The sequence below is a fragment of the Saimiri boliviensis genome, chromosome 3 (genome assembly GCF_048565385.1).
Source record: "Saimiri boliviensis isolate mSaiBol1 chromosome 3, mSaiBol1.pri, whole genome shotgun sequence".
Classification (NCBI taxonomy): domain Eukaryota; kingdom Metazoa; phylum Chordata; class Mammalia; order Primates; family Cebidae; genus Saimiri; species Saimiri boliviensis.
In genome coordinates, this window is record NC_133451.1 from 136,365,568 (window position 1) to 136,384,571 (window position 19,004).

The following is a 19,004-nucleotide window of genomic DNA, read 5'->3' on the forward strand; positions in this document are numbered from 1 at the left end:
CCCCCACCCCCAGAGGCAGGCAATGAGGAGAATCTGGTGTCCTGGGGCACCCAGTTTTAGAAAACCTCTCCACACTCAGCTCAGCAGCTATGAAAGTTACTCAAGAAATGTGGATGAGCTGTCTCATCCATTTACATTGTTTTCGAGCTGATTTATTCATCAGTCTCTTTTATGACTAGAAATAATTTCTATTATTAACCACAGTAGGAGTATCATGGCCAGAATTAAAATAACTAATGTAAAAAGATACCACATTAATACTCACATTTAGAAATTTCTAAAAAACAGCCGGGCGCGGTGGCTCAAGCCTGTAATCCCAGCATTTTGGGAGGCCGAGGCAGGTGGATCACAAGGTGGAGAGATCCAGACCAACCTGCTCAACATGGTGAAACCCCGTCTCTACTAAAAATACAAAAAATTAGCTGGGCATGGTGGCGCGTGCCTATAATCCCAGCTACTCAGGAGGCTGAAGCAGGAGAATTGCCTGAACCCAGGAGGCGGAGGTTGCGGTGAGCCGAGATCGCGCCATTGCACTCCAGCCTGGGTAACAAGAGCGAAACTCCGTCTCAAAAAAAAAAAAAAAAAAAGAAATTTCTAAAAAACAATCAATGAGGATTTAATATTTAATTAAGACTAGGAAAAATCTGATCATCTAAGTTAGAGATGCATTCAAATTAGTAGATCAGGAGACTCAACACCCGACTCTTTTCTGGAAGTATTTTAAGCCAATTAAAAAAATCATGTTACCTGAGGAATCTTCTCAATTAGAAGTTACAGAATTCCTACAGCCAGTCCTACTAATCAATTACAATAAAATTTTGAAGAATTATTAAGTAGTTGTCACTGCTGCTCTCAGAGTTCAGCACTGCACTTTTCCAATGTAAAAAATATGCCTGAACTCATTAACTGTTTACTTAGGATGCCTAACCAAATAAAAACAACTATTAATTCACAACCAATCAAAAGTTTATCTTTGACCAACATAACACTAAACTTATTTCTTGATCACATATTAAAAAATAGGAAGTCACCAGAGCACGGTGGCTCACACATGTAATCCCAGCACTTTGGGAGGCCAAGGTGGGTAGATCACCTGAGGTCGGGAGTTTGAGATTCTCCCCAGCCTGACCAACATGGAGACCCTACTAAAATGCCTGTAATCCCAGCTACTCGGGAGGCTGAGACAAGAGAATTGCTTCAACCGGGGAGGCGGAGGTTGCGGTGTGCCGAGATTGTGCCATTGCACTCTAGCCTGGGCAACAGAGCAAAACTTCGTCTCAAAAAAAGGAAGTCCACATCTTATCAAAAGCTTTAATTTTTAAAACTGATTCTCTATTATTGGAGGTAAGCTTCTGAAGAGTTAACACATTATTTAGTATTGTAAGGTGATTGATGTGTAAAGAGAGATTAGGTAAAAGGACAAAGCGTGTTTGAGACGCACAGTTCGCCTAGTCAGTTACAGCAAAACTGTGCAAGGAGAAAAATGTAACAACAGAGGGCTCTGCTAACAGATTTGTTTTAACTGTAGTCCCGTTTGGCTTCTTAGGGTAGTTTATGCCCTGGCGGCTGGGTTGTTAGTTTAACCACAAAGAGGCCGTTATCATTTATAACTACACCTGGACAAGTATCTTCAGATAAATACCATATGAGTAGATCCTGCGTCCCCACCCGCCCCGCTTCGCTCGGCGACCTTTAACGGCCACTTAAGCAAATGAAAATATTAAAATTTTAGATCCATTTAATTAGATGTTGATTCTTTGCCAACTGAAGCAGAAAAAAAACGGCATGAAACTGAAGGTTTCTGATGGTGATTTGATGAGCTGAAAGACGTTAAGCTCACAGAGAGCAGATCCGGAATCTTACCAGGACTTAACCAATCATCATCTACGAGGAAGCCTAATTCTGAGCAGAGTGTCCCTAAGAAAGCGACAGCGCCCTACACAACCAGCAGCACCCGCCACAACAGCAGCTACTCCTGCCCTTTGGCGGAAACCGGGGGATTTTCATAGAAATCGTCCAACTAGCACACGGTGACGATCCATTAGGTGACTCGAAACCGAGCAGTGGTTCTGTCATGGGCTCTACGTATTACAGTACAGAAGACCACTCAGCGGTGCACACCAGGGGGGCGCCTTGGGATCCAGGCGTTAGCTCCCCGCAGTGCCCGCCGCCCGCTTGCGCTTTCTCTCCCCATTCTTAACTGGGGGCGGGGGGGCTGCACCTCGCGGGGACTAAGCTGGAGGCGTCGGGGGCCTTTTTGACAAATCCGAGTTGGTGAGGTTCTCGAGTCACGTTCGCGAACGCTTCCCGCGTTCTAACCTAACCTGGCCGGGCGGGCCCTGGGGACAGACGCGGACGCCTCGCGCCTCGGGACTCCGGACAGGAGCGGCGGGGAACGCCGGAGAGTGCGGAGTAGCCGCTGCAGGGCCCTCCACGGTAAGGCAGAGAACCCGGGGCCCGCTCCCCGCAGCCCGGCGTGGCGGTCAACGCCAGGCCGGGGTCCACACGCTAGGGAGGAAGAAGACGCGGTACCGTCTCAGTCCTTACCATGGCGCCGGCGCGGGGACTTCCGCTGGCGGGGCCTGCGCACGGGGTGAGGGGCGGGGCAGGCCAGGGCGCGTTTGATTTTGGCGCCGACGACGCCCCGGGGGCGGAGCCGCGAGACGGAGGAGGTGGGGAAGGGGGGCGGTCCTCGTCCGTGCGGCACGCAGCGACCCCTAGCGGCATCTGCGTCTCACCTGGCAGATTGCGCGGTCGCCCCCTTCTCGGTATTCTGTTAAAGTGACTTTTTCTTTTTAAAGGACGTCTTGAGCCTTTGCTTTTACTGCGTTGTCTTGGCGCCGCAGAAATCAGGCCTAAGATCGGATTTTAAAAATTGAGACGTTTTGGCTGCGGAGGAAGGAAGCGTTGCCTCCATCCTTCCAGATTTGTCCTGTCTGGGGCGAACGGATTCCTTTTCTCGTCTTCTAATTTAACCCCTCGTCTTCTCCCCAGCTGCTACCCACTGCTTTCCAGCTTTTCAAATCCCGTGTATGTCTGTTTTTCCCTTACGTTAAAAAGAAAGTAAACAACGGAATGAATTTCAGATCAAAACGTCAAAAATATGCTACTTTATGTCTTGAGAATAGATGCAGATTCAGAGCAAACATTCAGGCCCCTGAAAGTGCTGAAAAAATTTCACTGAGAATCCAATTATTTTGAAAATTATATGGTGTTTTGAAAATTTTTTAAGTATAAGAAATACGGGCCGGGCGCGGTGGCTCAAGCCTGTAATCCCAGCACTTTGGGAGGCCGAGGCGGGCGGATCACGAGGTCAAGAGATCGAGACCATCCTGGTCAACATGGTGAAACCCCATCTCTACTAAAAATACTAAAAATTAGCTGGGCATGGTGGCGCATGCCTGTAATCCCAGCCACTCAGGAGGCTGAGGCAGGAGAATTGCCCGAACCCAGGAGGCGGAGGTTGCGGTGAGCCGAGATCGCGCCATTGCACTCCAGCCTGGGTAACAAGAGCGAAACTCCGTCTCAAAAAAAAAAAAAAAAAGAAAGAAAAAAAGAAAAAAGAAATACGGCTAGACGCGGTGACTCACGCCTGTAATCCCAGCACTTTGAGAGGCCAAGGAGGACGGATCACTTAAGGTCAGGGGTTTGAGACCAAACCAACATGGAGAAATCCCATCTCTACTAAAATTACAAAAATTAGCCGGGCGTAGTGGCAGTTGCCTGTAATCCCAACTACTTGGGAGGCTGAGGCAGGAAAAATCGCTTGGACCCAGGAGGCTGAGGTTGCAGTGAGCTGGGACGGTGCCACTCCATTCCAGCCTGGGCGACGGTCACACACACACACACACACACACACACACACACAGAGTAAGTGGTGTAAATGCCATAAAAGTAGCATCTAGGCCGGGCGCGGTGGCTCAAGCCTGTAATCCCAGCACTTGGGGAGGCCGAGGCGGATGGATCACGAGGTCGAGAGATCGAGACCATCCCGGTCAACATGGTGAAACCCCGTCTCTACTAAAAATACAAAAAATTAGCTGGGCATGGTGGCACGTGCCTGTAATCCCAGCTACTCAGGAGGCTGAGGCAGGAGAATTGCCTGAACCCAGGAGGCGGAGGTTGCGGTGAGCCAAGATCGTGCCATTGCACTCCAGCCTGGGTAACAAGAGTGAAACTCTGTCTCAAAAGAAAAAAAAAAAAGTAGCATCTAAAATCGGAATTTATGTCCTCTGTTGCTTCTGCTGCAAGCAGAGGAAGGGGTACGTTGAATTGCAGAGTTCCATTAATTCAGATTTTCCTGGGAGAGTTATACCCTGTAATTGATGGTACATAAGGTAATTTAAAAATGGTAAATGAGTCCATTAACTAACTGCAGTAGTGGTGTATAAATTTGTGCTATTTGGGGAAAGCCTTGTCTTAATTGGCTCTCAGGCTTGTTGCAGGTGAGCAGTGACTATCTGAGGCCAGTGGTGCTGGGGTGAAAACATTTACCAAGACAGTTGTAGGTAAAGAAAGGCAGAATCATTAGAGAAAGTATGAAAATATGTTGCAAGGGAGCAACGGGCAGAATCCGCAGAAGAGGAGCTGACTGCAAGGAAGCAAAGGCTTGCTGGGGATTTTATGGAATATTGCTTATGCTGTACACCGAAGACAGCTTTGTGCAGTACTCATGTTACACTCCCAAGTTTTCCCCAGCCCCTACTTCTAAGGCGACACAATGCAAAACCGGGTCCTGGTACAGTAACAAATTGACCCAAACAGGTCTTCTGCTGGGGAAAAGGAGTGCTAAATGGACATAGAAAGAGTTAGTTACTTAAGCTGCATCTGTATCCTAAGTGTCACTGAGAGCTGCTGTGACAGTTCTCTGATATTCCTGGTGTGCACTCCAGTCTTGATCAACAAAACCTTGGAATGTCCACCACCAAGGAAAGGAGACACATTCTACTGCCTCTGGTTCCTTTGCATTTTCAGTACAAGTACCTCAAACTTCAGATAACCTTCTCATGGCCCTTCCTTAACATTCTGAAAAGCATGACCTATTAAAACAGCTTGCTTATTTATTTATTTATTTATTTATTTATTTGAGTTGGCGTTTTGCTCTTGTTGCCCAGGCTGGAGTAAAGTGGCACCATCTTGGCTCACTGCAACCTCCCCTGTCAGGGGTTCAAGGGATTTTCCTGCCTCAGCCTCCTGAGTAGCTGGGATTACAGGTGCCTGCCACCACGCCTGGCTAATTTTTGTATTTTTAGTAGAGATGGGGTTTCACCATGTTGGCCAGGCTGGTCTTGAACTCCTGACCTCAGGCAATCTACCGGCCTCCGCATCCCAAAGTGCTAAGATTACGGGCATGAGCCACCGAGCCCGGCAGGAGCAGTTTATTAAGGAAAGAGGAAAACAAAGTAAAGTCACTTGGAAGAGACAGAGGGAAAAGTCTACAATGTAGGTAAAGAAGTAGGAGAATGCAAAACCAAGAGAGGGGAAATTTTTAAAAGAAAAACTTTAGACAAATTAAATAAGTTCCACTCTGCAACTTGGCCAGGGAGTTTTTTGTTGTTTTGTTTCTTTCTTTCTTTCTTTCTTTTTTTTTTTTTTTTTGAGACAGGGTTTCACTGTCACCCAGGCTGGAGTGCGGTGTCACAATCATGGTTCACTGCAATCTAGAACTTCAGGGCTCAAGGGATTCTTCTGCTTCACCCTCCCATGTAGTTGGTACTACAGATGTACACAACCATGCCTGGCTAATTTTATTTTAATTTTCCATGGAGATGGTGTCTCCCTATGTTGCCCAGGCTGGTCTAGAACTCTTGGTTTCAAGCAGTCCTCCTGCCTTAGCCTCCCAAAGTATTTGGGATTACAGATATGAGCCATGCCTACCCAACAGGAAGTATTTGTAGACAGAAAAGGGAAGTGAGTTACAGAAATAGCTTGATTAATTATAGCTCTCCATTTGAATTATTTGGCTACGGTCAGCAGCTGGTGATTGGCTGAAGCTCAGCTGCTCGCGATTGGCTGAGAGTTGGGATGTTTGTTGTACTCCACGCTTGGTTTTCAGTTACTTTGTGTACCAAGTTAGGTTGCAGTTCCTTACAATTCCTTAGGTAGGAACTCAAAGCATGGAGACAGTCTCAAGTCAATGGCCTCCTGCTTATTTAATAAGTTTAAGGAAGAAATAGTCAACATTATCAACCTGTCAGTCACAACACAGCTTCTGAGTTAGAAATGACAGTGCCATCATGTCCTTTGTGTAGGGCATCATTCTCAATAGGATGACATCACAGATTCCTGGAAGATGAAAAGATGTTGGATGGTTTGTGCTACCATGGTTTGTGGCCCTCAGTACATAAACGGATGTAGAGTATATCTCTGGTATTAAAATTTCATGGGATTGGGGCTGGCATTGTGAATATCGAAAAAACATCTAACAAGGTTCCTTATGGGGATATGTACAGTGAGTAGATAATGTATCATCCAAACGGAAACACTTCTGAGAACAGAAGGTAATGCTATTCCTATTTACACCAGGACACAGGCATCAAGAGGATTGTCCCCATTGACTACGTGAGAACTCGGAACTTCCATGATACTTTATTAACCCTTCTCCGTGGCTCTTTAATTTTCCATTTTGTAGTTACTCTTTTAATCCTTCCATCTGGAATGTAAACTCCGTAAGAGCAGGCACAGTAACATACTCTTTATAACTCTGCCTCATCACTAATTTCTTCTTGAAAAATTATGTGGTCTTGCCATATCAAACTATTTGTTAGTCCCTGAACAACTCATACTCTGGTGCCCTTTTTTAGCACAAGCCTGGGGGGAGTCTGAGTTCCAGGGTGTGGCTCCGGGTGCCTGTGAGGGTCTACACTAAACCAGCAAGTATCCCTATGGCCAAGGGAGTATGACATTAAGGAGCAAATAAAAAACACTGTGACAGAAGAAAATCACAGAAGACAGAAGAAAGGAAAATGTCTTTTTTCATACTTCTTGAACAAGGGGCCTTGCATTTTCATTTTGCACCAAGCTCTATAAATTATGTAGCTAGCTCTATATGTATTCACTTGTCTCATCCCAATAGAATAAAAGTCCTTGAAAAGAGGAGCTTTTTTTGTTTACTACTATTCCCTAGTGAGACCAGCATAGTACCTGAACATTCTACACTCAGTAAATATTTGCTAATGAATAAAGCAGCTTATGGTACTGTTAGTATCTGGTGTGTTTCTTCAGGCAGGCTATAAGCTCTGTGAGGGCACAGGCTTCAGGATTCATCCTAGTATCCCATCCACCTAGCCAAAAGGCTGGTGGACCACAGGTGCTTAGACGTTTGTTTGGTCAGTGACTGTAACCGTGAAAAGCAGACAGAAGGGTGAGTAGAGCATCGAATGTTCACTTGCCGTTCCAGTCTCCTTAGGCAAAACTGAACTTACTCTCTGCTCTGGAACACATTTCACATGATGCATCTGGCTTCATGTGAAATGTGTTCCCGAAGGACAATCTCAGATATGCTGAACTAAAACATGGGGCAAATGGCTTATGGAGGAACTCACCCTCTCTCAAGAAAACAAAAGAAATTTTTATTGTGTTCTGTTATTGTTCAGAATCACGCCTGTAATCCCAGCACTTTGGGAGGCCAAGGCAGGGGGATTGCTTCAGCCTAGGAGTTCAGACCAGCCTGGGCAACGTAGTGAGACTGCATCTCTACAAAAAAATTTTAAAAATTAGCCAGGTGTGGTGGCGAGTGCCTGTAGTCCCAGCTACTTGGGAGGCTGAGATGGAAGGATTGCTTGAGCCAGGGAGGTTGAGGCTGCAGTAAGCCATGATCACACCCCTGCATTCTAGCCTGAGCAAAAGAGCCAGAATCCATCTCAAAAAATTAAAAAGGATAGTAAGGTTATTCTAATTCTATAACTTTCTAAACATACATGCTGTTCATATGTATCAGGATTTTCCAAATTCCTACCTAAGATAAATCCTAAATACTAATGGATTATTAACGTCATAGCCAACAAAAATTTTCTTGGGCTTTTTTTCACAAGTATAAATAGTCTGGTTGCAGTACCGCTATATTCCACAGATTCCAGGACGGTCCTCAATTTCCCTTCAAATAGAGAATATGTTAAATAAATAAATATTCACTCTGCAAATGGAGAAAACAAGCTTTATTATAATGATTTGAGATTTTGTGCATGGTAAAGAGATACACATGAATCTTGTTTCTCCTATGTTTCAAGACAGAATTAATTTAAAGTTTCATTGTAGACTAAAGCATCCAAAATACTGTGGTACGTATGTAGCTACGAACATACAAACACTTTGATGCACAGCGTTCATTCTTTTCTTTAAATAGGCAGTCAACATTTTGATTCATAAAAGAACTAATGACGAGAATATATCAGTATCAATGTCAGAGAGTGCAAGACTTAGTGTTCTATACACAAAACATGTGAAACAGACCTATAAAGATGGAATGTACAAAATCTAAAAAGAAAACAAAGCAAAAAAAAAAAACTTCATATTCATACGTAGGCTTGAAAGTCTATAGAATTGAGAACAATATAAAGAATTCTATTACAAGAATACACTCCATTGATGACAGAACATTCCGATGTCATAAAGCAAAAGCATTGAGTTTAAGGCTGTGTTGCTTTCAAAAGTTAATGGAAGTGCTGTACATTCATTGGAACAACAGAGCCAATTTATTAATCTACTCTAGAATATTAATAGCTTTCATACATTCTCCACAAACAGACCACACAATCACTGCCACACAATTCATCTTTAGAAAGTTTTTAAGATAGCATCATGATTTGTAGCTTACTGTCATTTAAAACAAAACAAATAATTCTTTATTTATACCAAACAAATCTTTGATGGGCACTTAGTTTCCTTTATGGCAATACTAGATTCCTAGTTATCAAAAATATTAAAGTAATTGTAAAGTTTAAAACCCTGCAACATTTACAGAAACCAATAGTATTACCACTTTCAGTTTTAAGCTAAATTAGATAATGTTTGCATGAAATAGCTTCAATTTTATCCTACCTGGAAATGTCTTGTTTTTACATTATTAAATTATCAAACTAAAAATACTCCTCCCTTTTCAGAAGCTGGTGAATAGAGAGGATACTATAAAGTCTAAATGTACAAAAAGATTTTTCCCATTTGAAGTAATCTGCAGATTACCTAATGTTTATTTACTATTTCCTCCAATTAACTAAGTAGGTATTACCAAAGCATTTCTGTTAACCTTTCAGTACTAAGGATCCACAGATACTTGCTAGTGTACTGCTATTCCAGTTAATTCCATGTTAGGACATACCCTGTATATTTAGTAGTAGAAGCAAGTGTGTTCTAGCTGCATGGATCTGAAGTATTTATTTGCTTCGAATCTAGTCACAGTAAATTAAAATAAGGAAACTTAGGGACTTGTTTAGTTCTGGAGACTAAAGTTTGTTCAAAATACTAAGTACCATTTAAAAAAAAATGGCAAACAGTCATAAAGGCCTTGTAGTCATGTATTTCTGGATGGTCAAGTGACTCTCTGCCTCCCCATGTCCAGCAAGGGGGGCTGGGGAGCCGTACTGGGAGGAAATGCATCGTCACTGACCTTGAAATCCCAACTGGCAGTATTTTGCCTTACGTGCCCAGGGGAAATTTGAATGAGTAATTTTTCAGTGCTACTTATCATGAATGTATGACAGGTTCTATATACTTGACAAAGAGAAATCAAACAGTAATGGTAGCCCAGAAAAAAAGCCACTTATTTTAATATCCTTCTCAGTTTACCAGAAACCATTTTCCATAAAATGTGACAAAACTTCATTTAAATCTTATTTACTTGTATCATATCAGCAGCACTTTCCCCCCAAAATATGCTTACCAAAAAATACAGTAAGTGCACATATGTATCCAAGTGTGAAATGTTATCTATACTTTAACACATATAATCACATATTTTTGGGGAAAATATAGTGTTTCCTGGAGTGCCCATAGCATGTGTTTTAGTAACACATAGTGGAGCAGGTCTGAATCAAACTATTCTTTCATTCCAGTTTGTGCCAGTATTGACATGTAAAAAAATTAGCTGTGTATTCAGTCTCGTATTGAGATATCTAGCCTGGATATGATATGATATGTCTGGTTAGATTGTAAATTAATATCTAAGTTCATAAATATAATTTAAATGTTGTGCAGAAAAACCTCTTTAAATCAACTAGTTTTAAGAACAATAGCCTGGGACAGAAAAAATCTAAATAGAAAGCCATTTTTACTTGTGAAAATAAACTAAAATTAATGTAACCAATTTAAAAACTGTCTTTTAAACAATCTAGGACCTATCAAGTCTAGCCTGTCTTTTGTACAGAATGGTAGTAAACCACAAAATGAAATTCCTATCCCAGAATGTAAGCTCTGAGGGGGCAGAGATTTTAGTCTGTTTTGCCTATCACTGTATTTCCAGAGCCTAAAAGAGTACTTGGTACTTTGTAAGTACTCAATAAATAGAAATGTTTAACTTCAAAGATGTAGCTCACTTATATTAGGAAATAGTGTCTTCATTTGACATTCTAAAAAGTTGCTGGATTTTATAGCTTTATCACAGACAGGCTCAAATATTTTTTTACAACTCTAACTAAAAAAATATTAAACCTACATGTAAATCTTCCTGGAAAAAACCTTCTTTCAGAGGTTGATTTGGGCATAATAAATTTCAAAATTTGAAGTAGCTAGATTTCCCTTCTAAATTTTAAGAAGTCCTATATAGAGAATGACAATTATAAATTAATAAGCAATAAACATCACATTCATATCATTATACACAGGGGAAACGTTTTCTTACAGTACAGTTCTAAGGTGCTTTCAGTGAAAAAGATTCCAAAGTCACTACTGAAAATGCCAAACATGACATCCTATTTGGTAGAACTGAGTAGAAAATTAAACAGTGGAAAGAGACCACAGCTTATTTTACAGTACTGATGCCAGATTAACAACTGACTAAACTGTTTTTAACATTTCTCAAAATGTAACTCAAGTTCAACTTTTCTTTTGGCCTGTTGTTGTTGTTGTTGTTGTTGTTGTTGTTGTTGGTTGGAAAGCACAGAAGGCCATTTTCTGACTGAAAGTCAGCCACCACCGTCATTCCTGGAAAATGGCAAAAGTGAAATCTGCTTCAGGACTTGCTCCACTAGGACGGCTTTAAACTGCTTAGTAAAGGAATGTGCTGAAGAATGGCTGGACGAAGCTTCTGTCTTTCAGAGTGCTGCCTATTTCAATACACCAAAGATTCAACTATATATATGCATATATATATATATATAATACATTCTATCTTACCCTAATCATGTATACATAGTCCCTTGACACCTCTGCTATTCATTAAACAATGATAAATAACCATAACATGCCCTTACCTGTAATGCTTTCAAGATAACACAACTTTGGTAACACTTGCTTTCTAAAGGGAAATCATTAATCAATCACATGCCTTTGGTTGACACCATCAGTCCTCCAAAGGGCTACTTATGGCTCTCTGTCCTAGGATACTGGTGTCCTACTACATGTGCTGACAGTTGCAGGAGGTAAAGCTTTCGCTTTCATGAAGTCGAAGAGGAGAGACACGTATGAAACATGGCACATAAAACGTGACTAACTTTTTCTTGATTACATTCCAGTGCAATGATCTGGAGTTAACGGGGCAGTTTGTTTCCCAAAAGGTAGCATTAGTAATATGCTTTTCAAAGCATTTGAAATTTCAGGTTTCCCTGAAGATGGATTTTGTTTTCTGATACAAGGTGAGCCAAAAAGAGGAGGGGAAAAGAACTCACAAAAAAAGGATCTTTGTCTCACCCAGAAAGGTTGAGAAAATTGCACTGATTCTTAAGTACTGAACTCCAGAGGCCTGCCAATCAGAGCTGGGATGATTTTGCAAGACAGCCTTACTTTTTCTAAAGTAATTTCTATGTAGTTGTTGATCACAAAAAAAAAAAAAAAAAAAGTCACAAGAGTAATACCTACTGTAAAAGTGAGGTTAGAAGACTCCCTGGGTCTTGTGACCTAGGTTAAATGAAGTACATAACTACAAGAGATTTTGTTTTTGTTTTGCTTTTGGAAGTTCTGTGCAAAAGCTACCATTCACAGGATTAACAAATACCTTTACATATGCTAGTTTTTTTTTTTAAGTGTCTGTTTGATTTGCAAAATTAGTTTCACTACATAAATCCTGTCCATTAAGCCATAGTTCACAGATGTAAAACTGCAGTTTTTATAGATTCAGTAGAATAGTTGTTTTTTTTTTTTAAACCCTAAAGGTGAAATACAGAAATTGGATAAGCAGTTTTTAAGGAAATCGTTACATTCGGAAATAACCTTGGAAAGTTCACCAATGATTCCTTCTGGCATAAAAATTCTAGTCATAATCTGGTCCCGCGTTGAGAACTCTGTTCCAGTTTATAGTGCAAGACCTTGAAAGGGAGTATCCAGCTGCCCACCACTACTGTAAGTACCGATAGACTTTGAAACAGTGATTTCCAGAGTCTGCAACCACAACATGACCATCTGAAGTTAGGGCCAGCCCTTGGGGGCCATAGAGTGGGTCAGCAGATGTGTTAATGTAGGACAAAAATGATCCACTCCCATCAAAAACCTGTAAACAAATAGGAAGTCAGAATGTTATAGGATAAGTTATAGTAATATGCTAAACATGAGTTAGAAAACTTTGATGCTAATGTTTTTCTTTTTTTTTTTTTTTAATAGAGACAGGGTCTCACTCTGTCACCCAGGCTGGCGTGCAGTGGTGTGAAGATAGCTCACTGTAACCTCTAATCCGTGGGCTCAAGTGATCCTCCTGATTCAGCCTCCCAAAGTGCTAAGATTGCAGGCATAAGCCACAGTGCCCAGTATATATGCTTTTAGATTTAAAACATTAGCATAAGCCAGGGACACTGGCTTACACCTGTAACGCCAGCACTTTGGTAAGTGAAGGTGGGAAGATCCCTTGAGGCCAGGAGTTTAAGAATACCCTGGGCAAAAATAGCGAGACCCTGTCTCTTAAAAAAAAAAAAAAGGAAAGCAAGCAAGCAAGCAAGAAAAAAGCACTTAAGTAATCATCTATCCATCTATGTTTATGTCACTATCATATCCACAGTCTTTCTCTGCACTTACCTTTCTCTTCTCTCCTCCTCTGTTTCCAGTTGGTGGAGTAGAATATGCCCTCGGCTGCCAGATCTCACTTATATTCCTATAGTGGTTACAACAAATATTGGGTGGGAAGGGCCCTAGTTCGTGCTTAAAAAATGAATGAACCTTATTGTTCCTGTTAAATCTTCTCTTATTCCACTTCCGGCCTCACATCTCCTTTTCCTCCCCAATTATAAGGGAAAAGATGAGCAACTAACTAGATGATGGAAGAATGCTTCTGAATCATAATGGCAATGAGACAGTAGAAATTGTTTTTTCCTGCCGGGCGCGGTGGCTCAAGCCTGTAATCCCAGCACTTTGGGAGGCCGAGGCGGGTGGATCACGAGGTCGAGAGATCGAGACCATTCTGGTCAACATGGTGAAACCCCGTCTCTACTAAAAATACAAAAAATTAGCTGGGCATGGTGGCACATGCCTGTAATCCCAGCTAGTCAGGAGGCTGAGGCAGGAGAATTGCTTGAACCCAGGAGGCGGAGGTTGCGGTGAGCCGAGATCGCGCCATTGCACTCCAGCCTGGGTAACAAGAGCGAAACTCCGTCTCAAAAAAAAAAAAAAAAAAAAAAAAAAGAAATTGTTTTTTCCTTTTTAGAAAAAGAGTGGATTTTAAGAAGTCAATGGTTCAACATGTAGAGTCATCCCTCAGTATCTCAGGAGACTGATACCAAAATCTTCAGATTCTCAAGTTCTTCATATAAAATAGCCTAGTATTTCCACTTAACCTATGCACATCCCCCCATATACTTTAAATCATTTCTAGATTAGTTCTAATACCTAAAGCAATGTGAATGCTACACAAATAATGTAAATAATGATGTATTTTTAAAATTTGTATTGTTTTTAATAATGGTATTATTATTTTTTTTTCCTTGAAATTTTTGATCTGTAGTTAGTTAAATTTCACAAATGTGGGATTTGGGGGTACAGGGGCTGATCATATATTAGGATGTTGGTCTGTCAGCTTCTGCTTTGTTACTTTCATAAATTTTTATTTTGAAATAATTATGGATTCATAGGAAGTGGCAAAGATCGTAGAGAAAGGTCCTGTGTACTCTTCACTCAGTTTCTGCCAGTGGTCACATCTTCTATAATTCTGCTAACACACAAAACCCAACACGTTGACTTTGGGATGTTTGTGTGCAGTTTCGTGTCATTTTATCATGTGTGTAGATTTACCACTGCAATCAACATACAGAACTATCCCATCGACATAAGATCTCCCTCTTGCTACATCTTTATGGTCAGACCCAGTCCCATTCCCCCTCATCTCTAACTCTTGCCAGCCACTAATCTGTTTTCCTTCTCTATAATTCTGTCATTTTTTGAGACTGTTACACAAACAGAATCATATAGTATGTGACCTTCTGAATATGGCTATTTTTCACTCAGCATCATGCCCTCAAGATGCATCTGATTTGAGTGTATCATTAGTCTGTTCATTTTCAATGCTGTCATATTCCACAGTATAGACATACCAGTTTGTTTAGTCATTAACCTATTGAAAGACGTCTGCCTCCCGGGTTCAAGCGATTCTCCTGCCTCAGTCTCCCGAGTAGCTGGGAATACAGACATGTGCCACCATAACTGGGTAATTTTTGTATTTTCAGTAGAGACAGGGTTCTACCATGTTGGCCAGACTTGTCTCGAACTCCTGACCTCAAGTGATCTGCCTGCCTCGGCCTCCCAAAGTGCCAGGATTCAAGGTGTGTGCCACCGCACCAGGCCTTGAATTTCAGCCTTGCTTCCTTCTGCGTGTTTGGGGTTTGATTTGCTCTTTTCTTTCTAGCTTCTTGAGGTGACAGCTTAGATCACTGATTTAAAATGTTTCCTCTTTTCTAATAGAAGCATTTAGCAGATTAATTTCCCTCTCAGCACAGTCTTTGCTAAATTCCACAAATTTTGTTATGTTCTATTTGCATTTTCATTCAGTCCAGTACATTTTACAATTTTCCTTGAGACTTCCTCTTTGGCTCGGGTCATTTAGCCCAATAGTGTTTTCAAATTATTAAATCAAAACACATGAGATTTTTAAAAATCATATTAAGATATAGCTATTTAAAAATTACTAAATTATGATAGAGCAATATGTGTGTGCTTCTAAAAATTAGTACATTAAATAATAAGAGATAGTAATGGGTCTAATAATTACTGTAATTTTGAAGTAGTGATGAGAATAAGTGTCAATTCAAGATTTTTGCAACTAATATGATGTGAAAATTTCTTGCTGATTTTTTTCTTGGTGACAAAGTCATAGGCATTACTAAAATTACTATAATTGTTGCTTATATTCATGATTAAAGGAAATGGTAATTTTTAGCCATTAATAAAAATCATAATGTAATATTTTTGTTCAATGGCCCTCTTGAATTCTATCTTCAAAGATAGAATTCTCTGGGGTCCATGTTAAAACCCTGATTTAGAGGCTTTCACTCTGGTACTACGTTGCCTTTTTTCTACTCCGTTTTGCTGAGTTTGGTCCATCTGGTGAGAATATCTATGGTCCTATGTCCTAACCAATGGAAAAGAGAAAACATTCCAGTCTGGACGGCAAAGTCTTCACTTTTAACAAACACCAACCACTCTAACCATATACATTAATTAGCATGTTGATCTACCTGGATCCTGCTGTTTCCCCAGTCGGCCACAATGATGTTTCCATTTGAATCCACTGCTACACCCGTTGGAGCATTAAACTGCCCATTTCCTTCTCCATTTGAGCCAAACTTCAACATGAATTCTCCTTCCTGATTGAACACCTGCATGAAAGATTTTTAAATTAGTTGGTTTTAAATCAAAATACTTGAACCAACATTACAGATTAAACAATAGCTATTTGAGCAGGTTATTTATAATAAGACCTATGATTTAATCCATTCTAATAAAAGGAAAAAAAAATCTACAAGCTAGACTGCATATCATTGTGGTTCCCCAAATTACTGTATAAAGCTGACTTATCATTGGTTAGATCACCACCTTTTTTTGCTTATATCTGGTTATAAAATCCTTATGTGAAAAATACTTTTATTACAAATTATAAAATACTATATAAGTTAGTATGAGTAAGAAGAGCTATAATTTTCAATTATGTTATTCTTCCCACCTTTAAAAAATTGATGAATTTCAAGAATAGTCATTGTATTTATATTTCTAACAGGATAGATGACCTTAAAAGTTGAATCAGAAAGTAGGAGTTTTTTTGTTATGCTCAGAATTTATTATCAGATTCTCAGATGCTCAGAATTTATATTTTACTATATCAACATAACTAGAAAGAGTAGGCTAGACTTCATACTTACAATGGGAGAAATTCATTGCATGTATGTGTGCACATGTGTGGTAGCAGCAGGTAAGAAATAAAAAGGCTTTTTTATTTACCCTCAGGTGACATTTTAGTTCAAGAGTTTATATGATCCTAAGGCTTTGATGAATAGAAACTATTCTGCCATAGAATAGTTTCTCTCTCTTCTAGAGAGAAGGGAAGTTAGGGGGCTAAACAGAACTCTTAAGCAAAAAACAAAAAACAAAACAAAAAACAAAACAAAAAACGTAGTGGAGTGCTGTGGTTAAATATTCTTACTAATAGAGTGAGTGCTGCTAGATATGTATCAAATACAGATCATTGATTTTGAAAAAAGTAAATTTTAATATTTAATGATAAAACTATAGTAAACATAATTGTATCTTGATGATTCAGACACCTAATGGTTTAGAAATGTCTCCAGGACACTATTTTTAACTTCCATTGTCATGATGCTTAGATGCACAGATATTCATTAACAAATCAGAAAGTATTATATACAAAGCACTTTGAGAGTAAGGTTTTCTCAAATGTAGAACTGAAAGAATTCACTATATTGGAGCATAGATCTTATTTTGGAGATGATCTCAAGACCTTTTAGAGTCACCTATTGTCATCTCTGACCACAAAAGATCAAAATGACCATTTTTAGGTAGGTACATTGGGAAATTAGGATACTTCCATCTCTACAGGCTAAACTCACATTACGATTAAAAAGGAGTCATGGCTACTTCCTGAATTAATTACATACTTGCCAAGAAAGCAAGCTACTCTGTGGTTCTTCAGAAAGGACCAGGGCAAGAACAACCAGCTTTTACTACGATGCCATGTTTACAATTTTTTTTTAACTCTTTTTGTCTCCTTTTACATAAAACATTCTAAAGACCAATGGGAACATGTTTATGCTGTACATAATTTATTATTGTTTTTTTCCTTGTTACGTCCTACAAATAATCTTTTTTTTTTTTTTTTTTTTTTTTTTTTTTTTTTTTTGAGATGGAGTCTCTCTCATTTTGTTACCCAGGCTGGAGTGCATTGGCACAATCTTGGCTCACCGAAAACTTCACCTCCCAAGTTCAAGTGATTCTCCTGCCTCAACCTCCTTAGTAACTGGATTATAAGCACCCGTGACCACACCTGGCTAATTTTTGTATTTTCAGTAGAGACGGGATTTTGCCCTGTTAGCCAGGCTGGTCTTGAACTCCTGATCCCAGGTGATCTGTCTGCCCTGGCATCTCAAAGTGCTGGGATTACAGGTGTGAGCTACTGCGCCCAGCCTTGTTTATCTTTCTGAGTCAATATGTTTTCCTGGGGACAATCCAAATGACTGAAGTGGTTTTGCTTCATTTTGGGATAATGAAGGGTGCCAAATCTAGTCTTACTTGTTTTGTGATTAAAAGAAAATATATTCTGCAGACAGCTAAAGAGCAAACTAGACCCCTTGTTAGCACTGACCTATAGATATGTTTTTTACTCTTATCAACAGAGAAGTGACCTGAATTCAGAACTATTGCCAACTGCCCAGTGTTATGTGGGAAACAAAAACCCAAGTATTCCATAAAACTTATTTGGCAATAGCTGTCAAAAAGAAGAGAAACAATAACAAAAGGCTATGTTTTTTTTTAAACAAGACAATTTAGTTTAAATAATAGCTAAAATAATCTACCTCTACCATACTGAAAACTTGAAGAGTTTTCAGAATCTTAAGAATTACACGTTTCAGATTATTTTCTATTTTTCCCTTCTAAAGTGCCATTTAATTACTTAAAAATTATTCACATGAAAACAATTTTTTTTTTTTGAGATGGAATCTCTCTCTGTCACCCAGACTGGAGTGCAGTGGCATGATCTCAGCTTACTGCAACCTCCACCTCCAGGGTTCAAGCAATTCCCCTGCCTCAGCCTCCAAGTAGCTGGGATTACAGGCATGTGCCACCATGCCTGGCTAATTTTTTTTTGTATTTTTAGTAGAGACGGGGTTTCACCGTGTTGGCCAGATTGGTCTCAAACTCCTGACCTCAGGCAATCCGCGTGCCTCGGCCTCCCAAAATTCTGGGATTACAGGCATAAGTCACCGTGCCAGACCGAAAACAAATTAAGAGGCAGAAGTATAAGCTTATATTGTTTCTTTTTTTGTTTGTTTGTTTTTTACTGCTTTCTTTTTACAATAAATATTTAAAGCAGGTTTAAAAAAAAAATCACCTTGATTGAAATCATCCTTTCCTGATTTCAAAATTCTGCTCCTATCAAATACCACCTCTGCTTGGAAGTCTCCCCTCATAGTCTTAATTAAGGAAACCTCTTTTCTCCTGGAAACTTAGGAAACTTTAAATGTACTTATTTTATGAAATTATTTAGTGCTATCTGCCTTGCATTTTGGTTACTTACATCTGTTTTAATTCTTTCTACAGTGTCTGCCAGGACTGGTAAATAGGAGCCATCCCACATACCAACGCCAGTTGATTCTTAGAGGTTGCCTGGAGCACAGGACAGGAAAGGCTCTGAGACCACAGTCGCA

The 19,004-nt window shown here is 40.0% G+C and overlaps 2 protein-coding genes across 10 annotated transcripts in view; both read right to left on the minus strand.

Annotated features, from left to right (window-relative positions):
* MND1 (meiotic nuclear divisions 1) overlaps window positions 1-2,605 on the minus strand; it is a 75,656-nt gene extending 73,051 nt beyond the window's left edge. The window contains exon 1 of the mRNA XM_003927965.4: window positions 2,548-2,605. Within this exon, the coding sequence (XP_003928014.2) occupies window positions 2,548-2,550 (3 nt within the window). The 5' untranslated portion in view covers window positions 2,551-2,605. The remainder of the gene's footprint in view (window positions 1-2,547) is intronic.
* A 5,536-nt stretch (window positions 2,606-8,141) lies between these two features.
* Window positions 8,142-19,004, minus strand: part of TRIM2 (tripartite motif containing 2) — a 195,299-nt gene continuing 184,436 nt past the window's right edge. For all 9 annotated transcript variants that reach the window (XM_074396811.1, XM_074396812.1, XM_003927966.4 and 6 more), the window contains exons 11-12: window positions 15,804-15,944; window positions 8,142-12,637 (exon numbers count right to left, since the gene is read on the minus strand). In XM_074396811.1, coding sequence (XP_074252912.1) covers window positions 12,485-12,637; window positions 15,804-15,944 — 294 coding nt within the window. In that variant the 3' untranslated portion in view covers window positions 8,142-12,484. The remainder of the gene's footprint in view (window positions 12,638-15,803; window positions 15,945-19,004) is intronic.